The 23,594-nt window shown below is 40.0% G+C and overlaps 1 protein-coding gene across 3 annotated transcripts; it reads right to left on the bottom strand.

The window, feature by feature from the left end:
- Positions 1–1,625: 1,625 nt before the first annotated feature.
- Positions 1,626–23,590, bottom strand: LOC131930977 (uncharacterized). 3 transcript variants are annotated; one of them, XM_059287646.1, is made up of 4 exons: positions 23,337–23,590; positions 22,474–22,707; positions 21,461–21,616; positions 1,626–1,849 (listed from the first exon to the last, which is right to left on the bottom strand). In XM_059287646.1, the coding sequence occupies exons 2-4, from the start codon at positions 22,664–22,666 to the stop codon at positions 1,641–1,643; spliced, it is 558 nt and encodes a 185-aa protein (XP_059143629.1). In that variant the 5' UTR covers positions 22,667–22,707; positions 23,337–23,590; the 3' UTR covers positions 1,626–1,640. The 3 variants fall into 3 exon arrangements, with proteins under 3 accessions (XP_059143629.1, XP_059143628.1, XP_059143627.1); XM_059287645.1 differs by having other exon boundaries at positions 22,474–22,691; XM_059287644.1 differs by lacking the exon at positions 23,337–23,590 and adding an exon at positions 22,947–22,997.
- Positions 23,591–23,594: the final 4 nt, after the last annotated feature.

Genomic DNA, 23,594 nt, shown 5'->3' with positions numbered 1-23,594 from the left:
AATTTTAAAGACGTTAGATTACAATGGCATATACATATTCACACAGGCATACAGAACAGGGACTTTTAGTAATACAGACACATACACAATCATAAAGACTAATACAATCATACAAGGACATAGTCAATCATATATGTTAACATACAATCACACAGGTCTACAGTATCACACAATCACTCAAGCACGTAACACTGTAAGATGTCAAGCTACGTAACTAGAGTGTATAAACTTATATTTATTGATAAAGGGTAGAGTAGTCCAAACATCGTACAGTCCATTTGTAATGTGAGTTAATTAAAGTTTGATTATGGCTTCTGGACTCGATATTGGATCAAAGGTCAAGTTTAGGATCAGGTCAAGACTATAAATAACATTAAAGCTAAGTGATGAAAACTAATACAACTTTTTATATAACCCTAACAAAAGTAGAGAGGCTGTCTGTGTTTTTTTTTTCTCCGGATAAATTGACAATTTATATCAAAGTATGTTTACAAAACATATGTTATGGAACACAAGAATCATGTAAATTATATTAACAGGACAAACTAACTTGTGTTATAACCCATAGTTGATTGGATATGATCGATTATTTCCTACATATTTATATACTGTTGTTTCATAGCTAGCTGTTTGCATCATTTGTCCTGATCACAAAAGGCACACGAACTAGCTGTATTGGGCGACTATCTTGTATGTGTAAGTGTGTGTGTGTGTGTGTGTATTTAAAATATTGTTAAATATCCTAAAGTATTTAAAACAAAAAATAAATAAATCTAATCTAAAAAAAGTGATAAAAATACTTTTCAGAATAAAAGCTGTATTTAGATGTAACATAACCTCTTAACATCATCGGCGGAATTCTGACAGCCATTGGCGGATGATCCACGTGCAGATGGAGTAGAGTTCATCTGTTTCTCTTACCGCGTTATCTAAATGTATAGTGTGTCCCGTACTATATCGGTACGCCCAACTGCCATTACTTTAAACAAGTTAGACAACCCATCATAGCTGGGCGGCATTAGTAACGTCTTACTTCTCAAGCAAGTGAACTGAACCCGAGACTTTCGGCTAAGTAATCGTGCACTCTACCCCCACGACCTTGCCGCTCCACCGTGCTCAAATGCTATTGAATAAAAAATCTTAAAATATTCAGGATTTGTCATATTTCAACTCCCTTAATGCCTTAACATTGAGCAAAGGATGTAATAAAAACACACCCCCTCCTCACAAAAAAGAAGTAGCAGAGGTATTTAAGAATATAATTGAATGCAGGAGTAGTCGCCGTGAAGCAGTACCCCCCCCCCGCCAGCATAAGCTGTTAGTTCCCCCTCCCCGTATGAGCATAAGATGGTAGCCCCCCCCCCCCCCCCGAACCTGCATAAGAAGGTAGCCCCCCCCCCTTTGTACCAGCACCACCACAGCTGACCCTCATCTGGGATCAGCTGGTAGCTCCCCCCCCCCCGTACCAGCATAAGATGGTGGACCCAACCCCCCCCCCCCCCGCCCCCCCCCCACCCTTGTACCAGCACCACCTCAGCTAACCGTCATCTGGGATCAGCTGGTAGCTCCCCTCCCCCGTACCACATGAGATGGTAGCCCCCTCCCCCACTTCTCTTGTACCAACACCACCTCAGCTAACCCTAATCTGGGATCAGCTGGTAGCTCCCCCTATACCAGCAGCGCCGAAACAACATGCTGCACAGGCCGGCGACCCCGCCCACAAGGACGAAGCCGGCACTGACCACACTGAGGTAGAAGGAGGAGCCGAGCTGGGAGCTGTGGTTAGGATCGATGATGACAAAATCAATCAGTGTACCCCAGACGATGGTGGCGATCAAAATACAAACAGCTGAAACAAATCGATGACATGATTAGGGTTTGATCATCAGTCAACAAGGATTATTTAAGTCAGCAAGTAAATAAATAAAATTTATGCTAAAAATATTTTCAAAATACTTTTAGAAGCTCATGACAACCTTTCCCCCTCCCCCACCCACAACCCCCATTCTAACCCCTAACCTCAGCCCCCATTCTCACCCCCCCCCACCCTTAGACCCCAATATAAACCCCCACCCTCAACCCCCCTCCCTCAGCCCCCGCTAGTAGTATAGTAGGTCCCCTTTGGGTCGAAAGAGGAGGAGGAGGCGAGGGGGAGGAGGAGGAGGAGGCGAGGGGGAGGAGGAGGAGGAGGGGGAGGCGGAGGAGGGACACTTGTTTGATTATTTTGACCGTTATTGATTGATTTTTTGCCCACCTGTTGCATATTTTGACCGTTATTGATGGATTTTTTTGACCACCTGTTGATTATTTAACCCGTTATTGATTGATTCTTGACCACCTGTTGATTTTTGTCCCTGTTTTTTGACCAACTATTGATTTTTAGCCCGTTGTTGATTGTTCATTAACCAACTGTTGATTATTTTGACTAGTAGGTTATTGTTTTGATCGGTATGTTGACCACTTGACCACTTGTTGACCAGATGTTGTTTTACATTGTCTTATTAACGATTATCATAGAGGAGGAGGAGGTTATTGTTTTGATCAATTGATCGATATATTGACCAGTTGACCAACTGACCAGTTGTTGCTCAGATGTTGTTTTACATTGTTTTATTAACGGTTATCATGGAGGAGGAGGAGGGTATTGTTTTTTTTCCATTTGTTATCCAGTTGTTGACCAATTGATCCCTTGAGCTATTGTTTTATTAATGGTTAAATAATAATGTTAGACATTTGTTGACCAGTTGACCAACTGACCAGTTGTTGACCAGATGATCAGTTTATCGGTTGTTGCCCACTTGACCAGTTGTTGGTTGTTTTTATTGACCTGTGTTAGTTGACCACTTGGATTTAAATTTTTGTCTTATTTACACCCTTTGTACTAAATATAGTTTTGTAGAAATAGGTTGTAACGTTAACCTTTCTATCAGCCAAATAGAAGGAGAACGTCCCCGGATTCTTTTTTCGGGGTCATATGCAAATGCCTTACGGCCTAAGTGGATGAACACTTAACACAACGACCACTAGGGCTCGAATTTAATGTCTAGGGAAGCTAGAGATACTATTGTAATTAACACTCATCCAATCTACATACGACCTTTTAATCAGCGAACTCAGAAGTGGCAGAACACAAGGTTGAACTAAATAAAATATTTAATGTATAAAATATCAAAAACCCAACTTACACAATGTAGGAAAAAACACTATCACAGATTTCTACACTGTCTAAAGAACAGCTACCGGCCACACAACACTGCTGTAGTTTCTAGAATTACTGAGCGACAAGTAATATTAAACTAGAAGACTAAATCACTTTAAGAAAGCAAGGCACACACAGGTCTTAAGTACTCTCACGTTCAAATGGTCAGAGTCTATAGCCGGACAATATGGACGGCTGCCTGACTAAGGTAAAACTGCCTCGTAGACTGCCAGGTCAAGATAAACTGCCTCGTGTTGCGAGTGTGCGGGGCAATTAAAGACTTCTGTGACAGGGGAGGTTATCCTCAACTCATGTCGCCATTGGTTGGGATAATCATCTGATCAGAATCATTCAATCAGATTTTAATGGAAATTTTCTATGTCTCAAACACCTTAATAGTCAATGGAAAAACCCCAGGTGTTACACCATCATTCCATATAAGGAATTATACAATGTCAAAATAAAAATGACTCGACCTAAGTAGGTCACATCCCCTCCCTTTTTGGAAGTGACAGATAGGTTCCACAAGAACATACATAAGGGACCAATCTGGCAATGAAAATAAAAAATGTTTTACAAATGTAGGCAATCAAAATCATAATACCAGATGAAAATATCCCTGAACATAAAAGGGACGTAACTCCAACTTTTACAATTGGTGAAAGGGGAGTAACCCTTCAAAAAGTAATTATACATCAAAATTCCTCAAGAAAGGGTATTACAATTTTTCCATGAGAATATTAAAAGTGGTAAACCCGCCAGGGTAAGACCTTTATTTCAATGACTAGCTACAATATCAATTGAGTCATATGAGACATATTATTATAAAAGATTACATATAATCAAAACTACCTTTAATTAAGGTTCACCTGAAAATAAACAAAATATTCAACAGGATTGGAATTTTGAAAAAAAATCAAAACTCACACCACTCATTTTCATATGAGTGACACTCAAACAAAACCTGTTTATGGTCCTAATGAACCACAAAGCATGTCACATGATCAATGTGTGTAACAAGATTTTACATCCTTGACAAACAATCAGCCACAACATTATCACTACCCTTAATGTGTGAAATTTCCAGATTAAAATTTTGGAAATATAAGCACCATCTCAATATTCTTTGATTTGTCTGTCCTAACTTAGAGGTAAATTTCAGGGGATCATGGTCAGAAAACACTCTGACTGGATTGGTTGAAGAAGAGACATAGACTTCAAAATGTTGTAATGATAAAACCAAAGCTAAAGCTTCTTTTTCAATAGTAGAATAATTCTTTTGGTTCTCATTTAACTTCCTGGAAAAAAAGGCAATGGGATGGTCAATTCCCATGTTGTCTTCTTGAAATAGGACTGAGCCAATGGCTAAGTTGCTAGCATCAATGGCAAGTTTAAAGGGCTTGCTAAAATTTGGTGCAGCCATAACAGGAGCATTTGATAAAAATGACTTAATGGTTAAAAAAGCTTCTTGACATTTATTGGACCATTCAAATTCAACACCCTTTTTCAATAATGCAGTAAGAGGTTCAGCAATAGCTGAAAAGTTTTGACAGAACCGCCTATAGTAACCAGCCATCCCAAGGAACTTTTTGATATCTTTACAATTTTTGGGAGGTGGTAACCTTACAATAGCATCTACTTTAGCTTCAATGGGCCGAACTTGGTTCGTTCCCACTTGATAACCCAAATAGGTAATTGAAGCTTTACAGAAATCACTTTTATGTAAGTTTACAGTAAAATTAACTTCAGACAATTTTCTAAAAAGGTTAGTCAATTGAACAATATGTTCTTCAAAAGTATTAGAAAATACAACTATATCATCTATGTAGGCCTCACATTGGTCTATGTCAGCAATGACAGAGTTAATGACCCTCTGGAAAGTTTGACCAGCATTTCGCATACCAAAGGGCATGCGTTTGTATCTATAAAAACCATTAGGGGTTACAAAAGCAGATATTTCTTTTGCACGGTCAGATAAGGGGATTTGCCAGTATCCTGAAAGTAAATCAATTTTGGAAATTATCTTAGCTTGACCCACTTTATCAATAACGTCTTCTATCCGAGGTAAGGGATAGGAATCAGCTTTGGTGAGCGCATTCACCTTCCTAAAGTCGGTCACAAACCTGAAAGATCCACCGTCTTTCGGGACTAGGAGACATGGGGAACTCCAGTTGCTGAAACTGGGCTCAATGATATCATTCTTGAGCATATAATCAATTTCATCTTTTATCAAAGCAGCTTTTTCCGGGTTAACTCTATAGGGGTGTTGTTTAATGGGTTTTGCGTCACCAACGTCTACATCATGAGGTGGAACCTTCGCTTCTTTGGGGACATCCCCAAAAATAGAGGGAAATGTCTCAAATAACTGAGACAACCTATGGCTTTCCTCTGTGGACAAATGCATAAGGTGGACATTCAAATTATCTAAAAAGGAAGAATTTACCAATTTTGGGAGTTTCAATTTATCATGTATCACATCATCAGAAACATTTGAACATACAGGTAAAGTAGTTTTAGCTGTGGATTGAAAATTGTTACAATTATCATAATATTTTTTCAGTGAGTTAACATGATACACTGTCTGTTTCTTTCTTCTGTCGGGCGTATTGACAACATAGTTCAAATCACTTAATTTTGAATGCACAGAAAAGGGTCCACAATATCTCAAGGATAACGCATTGTTCAGATTAGGTACTAGCACAAGAACTTTGTCGCCTGGATTGAATGTTCGTTTACAAGAACTCTTATCATACTGTTCTTTCATTCTAACTTGGGCCTTTCTTAAGTTCTTGTGAGCCATTTCGCACACGGCTTTCAGTCGAACGTGAAAATCGTCGAAGTTTTCCACTGGATGATCACTGGTACCTGTCCAACGTTCGTGTATCAGCTTCAGGGGGCCACGGACGGAATGTCCAAACACAAGTTGAAAAGGCGAGTAGCCTAAAGAGTCCTGGACACAGTCCCTCGCGGCGAAAATAATCCAAGGAACAGACTCATCCCATTGGGTGTTACTATTAGCGAATGTCCTTAGCATGGTTTTGAGGGTTTGGTGGAACCTCTCAAGTACGCCTTGAGACTGAGGGTGGTAGGCTGAGCTGGTGATGTGGGTAACGCCTAGCTTGGCTAGCGCTTCCTGAAAATGGTGACTGGTGAAGTTGCTGCCTTGATCTGTTTGCACGATTCTAGGTAATCCAAAGGTAGTGAAGAACCGGGTCATGGCTCTGACTACAGTCTTTGCCTTAATGTTCCGTAAGGGAATCGCCTCGGGAAAACGGGTACTTGAACACATAAAGGTAAGTAGGTACTCGTTGCCCGTCTTGGTTTTAGGCAAGGGACCTACACAGTCCATGACAATTTTAGAAAAAGGTTCTTCTAATACAGGAATCGGACTCAAAGGGGCCTTAGGAATTGTCTGGTTTGGCTTTCCGGCCAACTGACAGTTCGTGCAACTTCTGCAGTAACGCGACACATCTTTTCTCATTTTGGGCCAAAAGAACAGTTCTTTGATCTTCGCCGTCGTTTTAGTGACACCTGGGTGCGCTGACATTGGATGGTCATGTGCCAGCTTAAGTATTTCGTGCCGATAAGGTGGAGGGATCCACAGCTGGTTTTTACCCAACCATGGTTCGGCTGGTGAGGCATTCACCGGTATAGCGCGACGAAAGAAGAGGCCGTTCTCGGAGAAATATTCTCCATCGTCAGATGATAGAGATTTTTCGACCGTTGCTTGGAGTTCCGCGTCGACTTGTTGAGCTTTAATGATGTCTTCCTGAGATATTCTCAGGGGTAAGCCCAGACTTGTGTTTTCTGGAAGCATAGACTCCAGTTTGGGAGTCGAATTTCTTGACGATGATGGTAGATGTGGTTCAGACGTTGTGTCAGCCAATTGTTTGGTCTGGCTTCTTGTCACCGCACATGCAGGATACAGTTCATTATCATTATCTGGAACTGTTGACAAAGGGTCTGAAACCGTACAGGGGTATACTTTGCTTCCCGCAAGGTCATTCCCTAGAAGTAGGTGTACTCCTGGGACAGGAATACTATCTATCACACCTAAAATGACCTCACCTTCGACGAGATGATGTTTCAGGGCAAACTTGTGTAGAGGGACGACAGTAGATTTTGTCCCCACTCCCTGGATAATGGAAATCCTTCCGGTGTTCGTCTCTGGTGTAATGTCCATTGAACTTTTCAAAAGGAGTGATTGTGACGCTCCGGTGTCTCTTAGAACGGTGATATTCTTCTGAGACAACGGATCACCTGGTTTGCTAATGATGGCTTCGGCAATAAAAGATGAAAAGTCAACTTTTCTCGATCCCTCGAGATCGGTAGACTCGGAAGAAACTGGATGGTGGCGAGAACAGTCAAAATGTGACTGCACATAATGTGTGGAGACTTGACTACCTTCTTGCGGACACTTAGGGTTAGAGTCCTTTAGAATTCTAGAGTTCATAGTTGAACTGGCTGCTTGAGGGGATAGAGCATAGTGCGCGGAAGTACGCACCACCTCTCTGTTATATTGACGACGTTTGTAACAGTCCTTGACAAGATGCCCAGACCTTTTGCAGAACTGGCATACTGCTCGACGATTGAGAGTTGATCTTGGTTTCTCTCTGGACTGTGATGCCTTCACGTGTTGGCCAACAGGAGGATTGCGGCCAAAAAGGGGAAGCACGGGGTTGAGGCGGTTTCCTGACACTGGTGGTTTCTTATGCACCAACATATATGTGTCAGCCGACTCAGCAGCCTTCTGGATGTCAGTTATCTTGTTATCCAGTATGTGTAGTCGTATCTCTTCAGGCAGGGACGATAGGAATTCTTCCCTTAGGATAAGTGACCTGAGTTTCTCAAACTCAGAAACTTCCTCAGAGTGTAGCCACCTTGAGAATATTTTCTCCTTTTCAAAGAGAAATTCCACATATGATTGTGTGGGTAACTTGCGGAGTGTTCGGAATTTTGTCCGATAGGCCTCGGGCGTCAGTGCGTAGGCCTTTAAAATGGCAGTTTTGACCAAACTATAGTTATTTTGAACGTCGTGAGAGAGTGCCTGGTATGTTTTTGCAGCTTTCCCAGTAAGGACAGAGCTCAATAAAGCAGTAATGGAGGTTTCGTGCCATTCACATGTCTTCGCTAAACTCTCAAACGAGTTAAAGAAAACGACCAAATCTGTTTCATCAAATTTAGGAACTAATTTCCCAAATTTGGCAATCACTTGCCCTACTGACAACTTTTTTGGATCTACCTGAGAAGTGACATCACTAACTTGACCAAACTCTAATTCCAACCTCCTCTTATCTAAAGCAATTTTAGCCTCTAACTCCTTTTCTTTTAATAAAAGCTCCCTCTCTTCTATAGATTTCTCCTCGCGGAGCAACACACTAGCTAACAAACTTTCATCAAATACTCCTTCATTAATGAAATGAACAACAATTTTATCTCTCAACACCTCTGATTTCTGCGTAACAGAATAATCCAATTTCAATTCCTTAACAACACTAACCAAAACTTTTCTACTCAACTTTTCTACACCTTCAACAGTAGGATTAGCCAAAAAAAACTCCATAACACTAACTTTCAAATCACAACAAGCCTAGGTTCACTAACTTAACACACAGCGTTGGGCCGTGTACTTGACCTCTAAATGTAGGACGTGACACGTCTGCTTATTTGACCTAGATACTCTAGCCTGAGCGCGCGTTGTAAGAACACTGCGCTACTGGATATAAAAACAACTAAATCCAACTAACCTTAGTATTCAACTGATATAACCAACAACTGGAACGACAGATTAAATCCCGGACGAGCCCCCACTTTGTAACGTTAACCTTTCTATCAGCCAAATAGAAGGAGAACGTCCCCGGATTCTTTTTTCGGGGTCATATGCAAATGCCTTACGGCCTAAGTGGATGAACACTTAACACAACGACCACTAGGGCTCGAATTTAATGTCTAGGGAAGCTAGAGATACTATTGTAATTAACACTCATCCAATCTACATACGACCTTTTAATCAGCGAACTCAGAAGTGGCAGAACACAAGGTTGAACTAAATAAAATATTTAATGTATAAAATATCAAAAACCCAACTTACACAATGTAGGAAAAAACACTATCACAGATTTCTACACTGTCTAAAGAACAGCTACCGGCCACACAACACTGCTGTAGTTTCTAGAATTACTGAGCGACAAGTAATATTAAACTAGAAGACTAAATCACTTTAAGAAAGCAAGGCACACACAGGTCTTAAGTACTCTCACGTTCAAATGGTCAGAGTCTATAGCCGGACAATATGGACGGCTGCCTGACTAAGGTAAAACTGCCTCGTAGACTGCCAGGTCAAGATAAACTGCCTCGTGTTGCGAGTGTGCGGGGCAATTAAAGACTTCTGTGACAGGGGAGGTTATCCTCAACTCATGTCGCCATTGGTTGGGATAATCATCTGATCAGAATCATTCAATCAGATTTTAATGGAAATTTTCTATGTCTCAAACACCTTAATAGTCAATGGAAAAACCCCAGGTGTTACACCATCATTCCATATAAGGAATTATACAATGTCAAAATAAAAATGACTCGACCTAAGTAGGTCACAAGGTCATGACCTCATGACGGAGCAGGTGCTGTCTGTGTGAGCATGTCCTTTTGTGTTTGACGCGGCTCGCGCGCTTTGTCTACCCCGACCCATTCGTTATGGCCTATTGTTAGGCTAGCTTTATTGAATAGGGCTGGTCTAGTCTTACCCCAGTTGTTAGTGTTTTTTTAAAAACATTGATATTTTTCTAAGATAGTGACCAGGGTCAGACATCAAAGAGTATATTAATTAATTATTGTTAAAAATTTTAAAAAGTAATTTAGGATACCAATGGTTTAACAGAAATTACACCAAATACCTTTGATTATGTTTTTTGTTTTAGTTTCAAAGTCGGTTATGTTTCAAAGCTCAAGTTATGTAAATTTCTTTTGAGACTATGTTGTAATCACTACGTTTTTCTTGTTTTATTTATTTATTTATTTATTTATTTATTTATTTATTTATTTATTTATTTATTTATTTATTTATTTATTTATTAATTTTTTTTTTTTTTTTCACCACCTTTTAATTTTAAGGTTCTATAATTCTACCATATTGACTTCCACTTAAAATATATGTTTAAATACATTTCGTTTATATTTTTATAATTTTCTAAAAAAATATTAATATAGAAGATAAACAAATAAAATTTTGTTTCTGTGACCTCGGCATATGAAGAGCTAGTGTGTTCATCACTATACGCACCCGGCTTTATTTTCCCTAACGTTAGTTAGGAACCCATCAGTACTCAGAGAACTTCTATTGATTTGGACCCGAATTCTACTCTTCCCTGTCTATAGAATGGTACTTCTGTGACAGTGGGGAGGGAGTGGGCTGGTTCACCCCTAAACTAATCCGCGACCACAACGATGCATCTTTCATCTTTTTATAGTTTTTAATTGTCCCCCTTCAAGCATTCTCAAGGCCGAGAACGCAGTGACATACATTATCATAGCGACAATGGAACGATGTAGCCCCGCGCGTTTATTGTTTACATTTAAAAAACGCGTGACGCGTGCGCTGCTCGCGTTTTCCCTAATAGAGCAACGAAGGTAGAATCCGATGTTCTATAATTCGAACAGTCTTGTTTACTTTCACAAATAGCTTCACATAAATTTAGGATCTCAATGGTTTAACTGAGGACTGATACGGATTTACAATAGTGATCTTTTTTACTTGAACTTTTTTAATTTAAGAAGGTTTACTTATACATAATTCAATACGTCTAATTACAATTTTATTTTTTGCAACTTATTTTATTTTGTTTTTCTATATCTTGCATTATCAGCTCAATTTTTTTTGACCAGCTTAGTAAATTTTGCTTTAGATTATAAATTAAAAGTTTAAAAACGTTATAGTAGTTCGTGTCAAATGAGACATCGTTTAACAGGTCTACATTTAAATTTCACCAAAATAACGACGTAAAAACTAAATACCATATGCCTTTATATAAAGTAAGTTTAAAAACGTTATAGTAGTTCGTGACAAATGAGACAGCGTTTAAATGCGTACATTTAAATTTCACCAAAATAACGACGTAAATAAAAACTAAATACGGTATCCCTTTAGCATACATATCCTTCAATCAAATCACTTTTTAAGTACAAATCAATAATTTTGATTGATTAATGATCTTGACGAGTTATTTTTTATCCGTCATTTACAAACATCAAATAGGCTAATCTCACACAAGACGAGTAGGCTACTTTGTTGAAATTAATTCAAGGGAGAAAACCCTAAAAATATTTACTAATGTACCGCTGGTGTAATCTTTACAAGCTTGCAAAACATACACGCGTCATTCACTCTAGCATTTTTAAGTAAAACAATCGCGCGCGCGCCCAAATTCCATTGAACGTCGTGAGGACAATACCCATTGTATGGGTAGCTGAGCGGGGGACAATAGGCTTTGAAAACCCCAACGCACATGGGCGGTTAGATAATAAAGCGAGGTAGCTTTTCCGCGGAGCAAGAAACAGGTGAAATAAAGAAAGTCGCTTTTTGTATTTTAAGTCTCAATCAGGGTGGCGCGATATTTTTTTTCTTTGTATCCGTGTTGTAAACAAAACGAGGAGGAGAAAGGGTAGTGACCTACCCTCCCACCCGTGTGTTCCATGATGGCAAACACAATTTTAAATGTGTATTTGTTAGGTTTTAGTAGCGATATATCTTCTACTTGTTTCTTCCTTGTGACATCATTAGCAGGGGAGACGATTCGTTTCCGCGGAGCGAGTCGTGCGTCATTTAAAGACATCAAATAGGGTAATGTTACACAAGACAAGCTTTTAGTACTCTGTTGAAATTAATTAAAGGGAGAAAACCCTAAAAAATATTTACTAATGTCCCGCTGGTGTAATCTTTACAAGCTTACAAAACATACGCCATCATTCACTCTACGCATTTTTTTTTTTAAGTGCTACGAAAGCACGCGGCTACCTTCCATTGTGTACCGTGACCACAATACCCATTGTATGGGTATCTGAGCATAGGACAATGAATCAAACAGACTGTGTCGGAAAAATACTTCCACTCAACACCCTTCTCTCTCGAAGACAATTTATTTTTAACTTCACGTTGAGTAATTTTTTATTTTTTATTTTTTAAAAGTGTTTTTTGGTACGTTTTAGTAGCGAGATATCGTCTATTCGTTTCTTCCTTGCGATGTCATTAGCAGGGGAGATGATTCATCTTTTACAGTGAGCTAGACCATCTCTTTTCCAAGTGCAACGTACGCGAAATAAAGACACTAGCTTTTGTATTTTATATCGCAAGCAGGTGACGGGATATTTATACATCTGCTTGAGCGTTATCGGCGAAACTTGTTTTAAACATTATTAATACGCTAACATTTTAAAATATTATTGTTTCATACACCGATCTCAAGATAGAGTTTTTAATCAGATCTATTGTTAACAAATATTGTCATTTTAACACACTTCGTAACCATCAAGTTGAATCAACCACACCTGATGTTACCACTCGTAAAGTCAATTCTTCAAGACAAAACACTGATACTAAACAAGACATTAAACTGAATTATATGCCACTATGTGATATAACTAATATTGTCTTTGCAATGTTAAAAGAGGGGGTATAACTTGTATTGAGTATAGATGTATACGTGTTTAATATTTAATGCATAGAACACAGGACAAAAAACAGATTTACATCCCCGCAACATCCGACATAAGGGTTGAGATGGGTACGGGGAGGGCGGAGGAGAAGAAAAAAAAAACACCATAAAATGTTTAACGCTACAAATGTTTGGCTTTATTCAACGACTTAAGAGTAGAAATGTGCTATAATTTTATGTATGTCTTCATTGTAACAGTCACAATATCAAATGATTAAACTTTATGATTTTTTTTGTGTGCGAGAAATGCTACCAGGGTGATTGCACCAAGTCCTGCCACAGACCATTTAATTAATGTTTTAAAAGATGGCCAATCTCTCTGACTTTCAGTGCGGCGTGAATAAAACTCAACCAGACCTTGCTGTAGAAGATAAAAAAAGAGAGACTCAATTTCTTAATTTCCCTATCTTGAAGATAGGTAATCAGTACACTTTATAGTCATGTGGAGAGGGGTTAAAACAAGTCAATATACTGATTTAGATTCTTCTTAACAGGTGATATAAATTTGATATTATGATGTATGCATATAGAAACTATTCTTACCCATTTATCATTAGACGTCAACCATTCTTGTAAGTTAGTGTCGATATATGAGGTAACCCATTCAACAACATTATCCGCCAAATGGCTTTTATTATGTACGAAACAATATACCACAAAGCATCCAGCGAAGCCTAAAAGCGCCACAATCCTGCCCCAGTTAACACCATCAGAGAAGGTTTCATCAACTATTATTTTAAAAGTATCATAAGCGTTGTTATCAGTAATATTAAGCTGTTCAATCAAATCATTGAATCTATTTCTGTGTCGTATATAAGATGGGTTACTAAAAGCAAATTCAAACATTGAAACTATGGATCCGAGATGGAAACACCCCTTTACGGCTCTGATAGCTGGCCCTACCGGGTGTGGTAAAACGGTATTTGTTAAAACGTTTTTATCCCAGGTGTCAGAGATGATGGATCCTGCACCTGAGGAAATTTATTACTGTTACGGCGAGTGGCAGCCTTTGTTTGAGTCTATCCAGAACGTTCAGTTTGTGGAAGGTCTTCCTGACATAGAAAACGGTTCAATGGGGGATGGAAAACATCGTCGTCTAGTTGTGATAGATGATTTGATGGTGGAAACAGATGATCGAATTACAAAATTGTTTACGAAAGGTAGTCATCATCGTAATATTAGTGTCATGTATATTGTCCAAAACCTATTCGGAAAAAATAAAGAACAAAGAACCATCAGTCTCAATTCGCACTACATCGTACTGTTCAAGAACCCTAGGGACGGTTCACAGATTACAAATTTAGCAAAACAAATGTACCCAGGTCGCGTTTCATATGTCCAGGAAAGTTTTAAGGACGCGACATCGGCCCCTCATGGTTATTTGTTGATCGACCTTCGACAGGAAACACCGGATAATCTGAGATTACGTAGTTGTATCTTTTCTCACGAGCAGCAAATTGTTTACGTTCCAAAATAAAAAAGCAATCATGTCTGAGTCAGTAAAACGACAAGGTGAAATGTTAAGGTTATTGGCTCGGGCAAAACCACCCGTCGTGAAAGCAGTTGTCAAAAATGCTTCGCCCCACCTCGTAAAAACATTATGCGAGTGCTGTCACAATGTCTTAAAAGGCAACGTTCCCCTCACACCGGTTCAGAAGAGACGTCTGCGTCGTCACAAAGCGAGCTTGAGACAACTTAGCAAAAAGAAATTGACCGTCAAAAGACGAAAGGAAATTTTGCAGACCGGAGGTTTCATAGGTGCTTTACTCGGACCAGTCCTTGGTGTGCTTAAAGGTGTTTTGGGATTTTAAGGATGGCCAGAAAAATGATTTTAATGGATCCTCGTATATTAGAGTCTATGCAACAAAAACCCTATGTACCACCCGACACACTCAACGATAGTCTACGCCTCTTGGATACGCAAATGGAACATATCTTAAATAGGGAAGATTTGTCACCACACGACAAAGTGAAACAATATCAAAAGACACTACAGCTCTACACGACGCGACTTAACGATTATAGAAACAAACCCCTAGGTTTAGTCGATGTGAAACCATCCACCGTGAATACACCAACGACCGAGGTTTCAAAACAGCAAGAAAACATAACTGAACCTAAAAAAGAAACGATCGACATAACCGACTCTGAACCTAAAACGAAAACCGCCTCGCCTGACTCTAAAGTTCGCCCCTTGAAGAAATATAAAAAGACATACGTAGAAAAAACTCCACCATCGAAACGTACCAGAAGTAAGAAAACTAAAACAAGTACTACCAAATGGGACGAGTGGGAAAAAACCAAACACTAACAAGACATTACTATGACCCCAGTAGACCAGGTGCCTACGGTGGTGTGTTTAAACACCCTGAAATTGGAACTAAAAAAATTAAAGAATGGTTAAGTCATCAGGATACCTACACGTTACATAAACCCCTTCGGCGACGGTTTCAAAGGCGCGCCACCATCACAGGTGGAATAAATCAACAATTTCAAGCGGATCTCATAGATATGCGCTCGTTACGAAAGGACAATGACGGCGTTTCTTACCTAGTGACTTGCATCGATGTGTTTAGCAAATTCGCCTGGGCAATTCCGATAAGGAAAAAATCGGGTAAAGCGCTAGTGGAGGCTGTGCGTAAAATTTTTTCGACTAGAAAACCTATAAATTTTCAAACAGACAAAGGTAGTGAATTTGTCAACAAGACATTTTTAAAATTTCTTAAAGCAGAGGGCGTGCATTTCTTTACCACTGAGAATGAAGATATTAAGGCGGCTATAGTTGAAAGATTCAATCGCACATTAAAAGAAAAAATGTGGCGGTACTTTACTAAAACAAATCGTCTTCGTTACATCGATGTGGTAGCCGATTTGATCAACAATTATAACCATTCATACCATCGGAGTATTCGCATGGCCCCCGTGAATGTTAATTTGAGTAATCAAGAAAGGGTGTGGAATACTTTATACGCACCAGTGGACATTACTTATCGAAAAGTATTTAACGAAGGTGATCGTGTACGGATAGGGCAAAGCAGACACACTTTTAAAAAGGGGTATACGCCTTCGTGGACGGAAGAACTGTTTACGGTGAGCCGAGTTATCGCAACAACACCCGTAACGTACGTCTTAAAAGATGATTCGGGTGAAGAATTGAAAGGATCGTTTTACAAAGAAGAGCTTCAGAAAGTGGGGGACAAAAAAGTGTACCGCATCGAACACATTATACAAGAAAGAAAGGGTGTCGGTGGTAAAGAGTATTTAGTCAAGTGGTTCGGTTATAACCCTTCATTCAACAGTTGGATTTCAGCTAGAGACATTTCGAAATATAAAGACTAACGATGGTTGAAACAGTGAAAAGCGTAAGCATGGATGAGACCGTATTGGAAGAAACGCTCAGACCGTTCGGTGGAAGTGAGGTGAGACCCAAATCCACCACGTCTTCTATCGGTTCGACCATTTCGAGCTGGGTCGGTAGACTAAGGACACGACCGGAAATTGTTTTCATCTCTCAAATGTTGGTTATATTTGTCGTCATCGCTTTTTCACTATTTAATTTGACGCGTGGAACACTCGACGACAAAGAGGGAAAACTTTGGGTCGTGTTGTTATCCAGCTGTCTCGGTTATATTTTACCTAACCCAACCATTGCAAGAACCAAAATTTTACAATGAGTTTTTATGTCACCCTGCCTAGCAATGCATCACCAAATGTATTTCCAGACAATGAGGCTGGACATTTCTTCGTTAAATTACCACAGACTATCGATGTGAATTCGCACTATGAGGTTGGTCTGGTCGAGATTCAAATGCCGAATGCATTTTGTATGATTAGAGAACATGAAGTTTGGCTCCAGTATCATTCCATCAAAGAAGGTGCAGACGTTAACCTTTTTCTATTTGGCTTACGCCAGACCAAATACCAAAACATCGACCTGCTTGTCAACGCTATAAAAAAACTATTAAAAAGAGATGTAGATGAACGAAAAGTGGAAATTATAATTTCAGACTGTAATAAGGGATTTAAGAAAATTGTCGTCAAAGTAGTTGCATCGGGAATAGAAAGTACTGTCCGTGACTGGTTGAACGCCTATATGATTGTTCCGGGTAAAGTTACAGAGAAACATATCGAGGAAGACGAAGTAAAAATTGTATTCGTCTATTGTGACCTCGTAGAAGCGAGACCGGTTGGAGATGTAATGGTCCCTTTGCTTCGGACCGTACCGATCGTTGAGAAGAAACCAAGTTCCGTTTTTCGTATTTACGACAAACCCCACTACATCCCCCTGAACCGCTTTTCATTCGACACAGTGGAAATACTTTTATGCGATGAGTTGGGACAATCTCTCTCATTCACAAGTGGAACGTCAGTGTTGACACTCCATTTTAGAACACGTAAACATTTCGATCTGGAATAACTCACACCATGGTGAAACATACCCTTTTACATCGAAACCCTAAATTGTACGAAGATTTTTACTGTAACCAGTACGGTCATGGTTTACCAATTTTTATCGGTGGAAGAAATCAGAGAGGACACGGTATTGGTAGTTTCTTTAGTGGTCTAGGTCGAATGGTCCTCCCTTGGATAAAGACGGGAGGTAAGGCTTTACTCAGAGAAGGTGTTAGTACCGGGTTGCATGTTGCAAACGATGCATTAGCGGGAAGAAACATTGGAGAATCGTTTAAAGAACACGCCAAAGAAGCTGGACATCGTTTATTACAAGGCGCCGTTGATCACCTGGGACAAAACCAATCAGGAAGCGGATTGAGAAGAAAGCGCGCGCTGTCGAGACCACCAGGTGAACCCTTTGAAAAACGAATAAAACTAGCACACAGATCAAGTCACAATCATTCGAAGGCGTGTGCTATACGAAAGAAGAAACATCCCAAGTATTCAGATATATTTGCTTAACCATGGCTCTTATTCATCCAAGTTCATGTGAGTGCTTACATTCTGGATTGGATTTATTTAGTATACCCCCGACACAAACTGCCGTCGAGGAGGGTCAATTTGTTGAAATACACCCCCTCGCATCCTTGGCACAAAGTGCACCTATAGAATTTGCAATTTCTGGCAACAGTGAAGACTATCTAGATTTGTTCAACACGTATTTACACGTGCGCGCTAAGGTGACCTTAGCGAATGGTGATCCCATGTCAGTGGACTCTGATGTTGCACCAGTCAATTATTTTTTGCACAGTTTATTTTCCCAAGTGGATATTTCTCTCAACGACACACTAATCACCGCTAGTGAGAACACCTATCCGTATCGCGCCTATCTGGAGGCTACGTTAAATTACGGGGAAGATGCCAAGAATGGGTCTCTATCGGCCGCTCTATATGCGATGGACACACCCCATCATTTCGAGGAGTTCAAAGATGACAATAATGATGGGTATAGGATTCGCCGCACCACCGCTGGTGAAAGTCATGAGATCGATATGATGGGACGTATACACTCTGACATTTTCACCCAAGATCGCTATATGCTGAATGGGGTTGACATTAAAATTAAACTTACACCCGCAAAAAACAGTTTCACTCTCTTGACAGCAGACCAAAACAAGGGGTATAAAGCGATGATAACGCACGCAACATTGGTGGTTAGAAAGGCCAGACTTAACCCGGCGATTTCTATCGCGCATGAAAAGGCTTTAACGAGAATGAATGCGAAATATCCTTTTAAACGCGTTGTTATAAAGACCTTTGCTATACCGAAAGGAATGTTAAGTCACAATCAAGACAATTTGTATATGAGTCAAACACCAACCCGATTAGTCCTCGGACTAGTCGCCTCTACAGCCTTTAATGGTAGTTACACAAAAAACCCCTTCAATTTTCAACATTTTCACTTGACGTATTTAAATGTAAGCGTTGATGGACGATCGTTATCGGGAAAACCACTGGTCATGGACTTTGATAGGAATCAAGCCATTAGAGCATTTTTCAATAGTAACCTCTCTCTGGGTATGGTTGGAAAAGATGCTGGGAATGGAATAGACTATAAACACTTTAAGAACGGCTATACCTTGTTTGCTTTTGATTTAAGCCCCAGTCTTTTGGATGGTGAACAATTTGAATTGGCTAAATCTGGACCTGTTTCTATTGAACTTAAATTTTCACAAGTTACAGCTGACCCGATTCAAGTTATTGCGTATGCTGAACTAGATTCGGTGTTAGAAATTTCAAAAACGAGACAAGTGTTGACAGATTACACCGCCTAAAGCGGCCTATAGACGAAAATGAACACAAGAGAACTACAAAGTATACTGACCGCAGATTTATTTGTACAACGCACAAATCTCTTTGGTGTTGTAGCGTGCGATCAACTACCTACTCGTATCGATAGAACGAAGCAAGCGGTGTTCATTATAAATTTAGATTCGTCCAAGGATGAAGGCAGCCACTGGGTTGGTCTTTTTTTCAATGGTCTATCGCAATTTACTTATTTCGATAGTTTTGGATTACCACCGCGTGAACCCGCCATTTTGGCTTTTATAAAAAATAATTCAAACAGACCATTCGTTTACAATTCAAGAGTTTTGCAAGACATTGTAACCAACAGCTGTGGGTTATACGCGGTTTATTTTGTTTTGAAGAAAGTTCGGGGAGCTAGCCTAAAACTTATTCTCCACCCTTTTTCACCGTCACCGGCTCGACAATATATTAACGATCGACTTATATCACGTTTAACACTTGCACTTATTGGGACTAATTATAAACGTTTATTTCCGCGCTTTCAAGATGTCTCGTGAAGATTGGATACTTGTGGCCAGAAGTAGTAATAAAGTGACGGAAATACGAACGACGAATGACAGTGGTTATAAAGTAGCTATCGTTAGTCAATTCATGAACAAAAACACTTTAAATCTTAGAGATCTTATGGATGGTACAGATCTTAAATTTCCTAATAATTCTGGAATAAATCTCTCTCGTATAGCCTTTGAACGTTTACTCGCCCTGAGATATGATATTTTAAAAGCGTTTGATGACTTGGAGAAAGTTGAAATAAATTCATAAAATATAAGAAGTCTTTTGTTGTGATATAAGTTGTGTGTAAGTTGTGTGTGTGTGTTTGTGTGTAAATAAACGGCCAGCCATAAACACAACAACCAAGTAGAAACCAGGAAGGGGGCAATAACCGCCCGGCTGTTGGCACGAGTTGTATCTCTTTATATTAAGACGAGTAGAATTCGACATCCACCAGTCCTATTCAACAAAGATTTTATACGGTCAACATGTTTAAACATGACTTTTAAAAAAAAATCGATAGTAAAGGCGCATGAGTTGGATTAGACAATGGGGTAGGGCACCTGCCTTTGAGTATGACGCGAGTAGCGGCACACAAAAGGACATGCTCACACAGACTTCAGACAAAGGGAGAATGAGATTGCAACACACAAAGGGAAGGGGTACCACCTGCTACCACCTCCCCCATCCGCCCCCGGGTTTCACCCGCGTCACCCCCACCCACACCCTCACTGGAGGGTGGTGAAATACTATTTTACGATATACTGTTAAAGCCGGACTGTCGTCCAGGTCAATAAAAACAACCAACAAATGGGCAACTGGTCAACAACCGATAAACTGAGCATCTGGTCAACAACTGGTCAGTTGGTCCACTGGTCAACAAAATGTATAACACCATTAATAAAACAATAGCTCAAGTGGTCAGTTGGTCAACTGGTCAATATATCGATCAATTGATCAAAACAATAACCTCCTCCTCTATGATAATCGTTTTGGTCAACACGTGGTCAAGTGGTCAACATACCGATCAAAACAATAACCTACTAGTCAAAATAATCAACAGTTGTTTAATGAACAATCAACAACGGGCTAAAAAATCAATAGTTGGTCAAAAAACATGGACACAAATCAACAGGTGGTCGAGAATCAATCAATAACGGTCAAAATATGCAACAGGTGGGCAAAAATCAATCAATAACGGTCAAAATATGCAACAATTGTCCCTCCTCCGCCTCCTCCTCATAATCAACAATTGTCCCTCCTCCTCCTCCTCCTCCTCCTCCGCCTCCTCCTCCTCCTCCCCCTCGCCTCCTCCTCCTCTTTCGACCCAAAGGGGACCTACTATACTACTCCCGCTCTCACCCCCACCTCCACCTTCATCCCCCACCCTCATCCTACACTAAACCCCACCCTCACCCCCACTCCCACCCCCACCCTCACCTCCACTCTCACCCCACCCTCAGCCCCCATTCTCATTTCACTCTAAGCCCCACCCTTAGCCCCACCCTCAGCCAGAGGCGTAGCGAGGGGGGGCGGGGGGACATATGTCCCCGGGCGCCAAACTTAGGGGGGGCGCCAAATTGAACGTTTGAGGGGGGGGCTGCAAATGAAAAGTTCGAGGGGGGTGCAAATCGAAAGTATGTCCCCGGGCGCCGGGGAGTGTCGCTATGCCTCTGCCCTCACCCCCCCCCCCCACCCTCAGCCCCCACTCTCACCCACTCCCCCCCCCCGACACCCTCAGCCCCCACCTTCAGCCCCCACTCTCACCCCCCCCCCCCCCCCGACACCCCCAGCCCCTTACCTGCAAATATCCCAAGTGACGAGGAAAGTATGGGCAGGAACTCATTGCGACGGTGGTGTATTTTTGGCACACACAAGTACACACACGTCAACACGATACTCAGGATACAGCAAGCTATGGCTAGTGACATGAACACACGACACGCGATGTATCCAGCTGTATAGGCAGACAAGTGGGTTATATAGACAGACATTGGTGGGGTGTATAGGCAGACATTAGTGGAGTGTATAGGCAGACAAGTGTGTTATATAGACAGACATAGGTGGGGGTATATAGACAGACAAGTGGGTTATATAGACAGACAAGTGGGTTATATAGACAGACATTGGCGGGGTGTATAGGCAGACAACTGGGTTATATAGACGAACATTGTTGGAGTGTATAGGCAGACATGTGGGTTATATAGACAGACATTAGTGGAGTGTATAGGCAGACATTGGCGGAGTGTGTTGGCAGACAACTGGGTTATATAGACAGATATTGGTGGGGTGTATAGGCAGACATTAGTGGAGTGTATAGGCAGACAAGTGTGTTATATAGGCAGACATTCGTGGGGTGTATAGGCAGACAAGTGGGTTACATAGGCAGACATTGGTGGAGTGTATAGGCAGACATTGGCGGAGTGTATAGGCAGACAAGTGGGTTATATAGACAGACATTGGCGGAGTGTATAGGCAGACATTGGCGGAGTGTGTTGGCAGACAACTGGGTTATATAGACAGACATTGGCGGGGTGTATAGGCAGCCATTGAGTGTATAGGCAGATATCGACGGAGTGTACAAACATTGAGGGAATGTATAATTTTCGTAATAGTTGTTACACCACTGGAAGGGAATTGGGGTGAATTTTTTTTTGTGTATGTGTGTTCATATGCACACATGTTATTGAAATCATGTGCCACTGTCTGCGTGTGGGTTTGTTTAAATGCGCTACCGATTTCATGTTTTCATTTATGCACGCACGTATGTGTGTGTGTTTATGTGTGTGTGTGTGTGCGAAAGTGAGTACTCACGGCCAACAAACTGGTCTGGAATGGGCACACAGTCAAAGTCGTCGTTACAGAACCTCCACAGGCCGTAGATTATGGTGCCGTTATAAACGGTCCACTCAGAGGTGGTGATGCCGACTGTGAGTATCATAGAGCCGAACACGACGATAGCAGTCGTGAGCAGGAATTGTAGCTTCACCCCCTCACATGCCGCCATTTTATGACTTTTTTTGTGTGGAAATCTTGAAATATGTGACACTTGGGATAATATATATATATATATATATATATATATATATATATATATATATATATATATATATATATATTTATATTTATATATTTATATATATATATATATAATATGTAAATATAAATAAATAAATAAATAAATATATATATATATATATATATATATATATATATATATATATATATATATATATATATATATATATATAAATATATATATATATATATATATATATATATATAACCTTGAGTTCGTATCCGGGTCCAATTCAGTAGAACGCCTGAGTCTATCCAGCTCATATGGGTATCTAGCTATTGTTAAGGAAAGTAAAGACGGCGGGGCCAAGTGGTTATGACACCTTCCCTTCATATGCCGAAGTCAAGAGACATGAACTCTACTTCATCTGCTCCATGGATCGCTAGGTCTTAAGAGGGTTATTATATAATTATATATACATCTATATATATATACATAATATATATAGAATTATATAATAATTATATATAAGTCTATGTACACACATATACACATAAGCATATTTAAATATGTATTTACATATTCATTTATTCAAATGTATGGTTATGATAGTTTTATTCCATATTTCACGTCAGTCAATAAATTAATGTTTACTTACCAAATTTAAACACGCTGGTTTAGTTGGGCCTATGCCCAAATTACTTGCGTCCTATTTATTATTTACTTCCTGGAAACACTTTTCTATAATTAGATGCTTGTGGTTTATTTATTTTTTTTACAAAAAAAAATTTAAGGCTGTTAAATCCTGTTGGACTTTTAAGAAAAATAAATTAATCATACATCAGTATGAAATTAAAATTGTTGTAAATTTATTAAAATGAAAGTAAATATAGCAGTGTGTATCGTATGTTAGCGT

Source organism: Physella acuta, unplaced genomic scaffold (assembly GCF_028476545.2).
Source record: "Physella acuta isolate Inbredline_101_S28 unplaced genomic scaffold, ASM2847654v3 ptg001871l, whole genome shotgun sequence".
Taxonomy (NCBI): Eukaryota; Metazoa; Mollusca; class Gastropoda; family Physidae; genus Physella; species Physella acuta.
The sequence above is the reverse complement of the archived record's forward strand: the minus strand, read 5'-3'. Positions and strand labels throughout refer to the sequence as shown.

Excerpts from the sequence above, each read along its gene's own strand:
- LOC131930977 (XM_059287646.1), bottom strand. The coding sequence starts at position 22,666 with ATGGCGGCATGTGAGGGGGTGAAGCTACAATTCCTGCTCACGACTGCT. Across the intron at positions 21,617-22,473 it reads TCCAGACCAGTTTGTTGGCC|CTGGATACATCGCGTGTCGT; the intron begins GTGAGTACTCAC and ends CTGCCTATACAG. Across the intron at positions 1,850-21,460 it reads GTCACTTGGGATATTTGCAG|CTGTTTGTATTTTGATCGCC; the intron begins GTAAGGGGCTGG and ends GATTTGTTTCAG.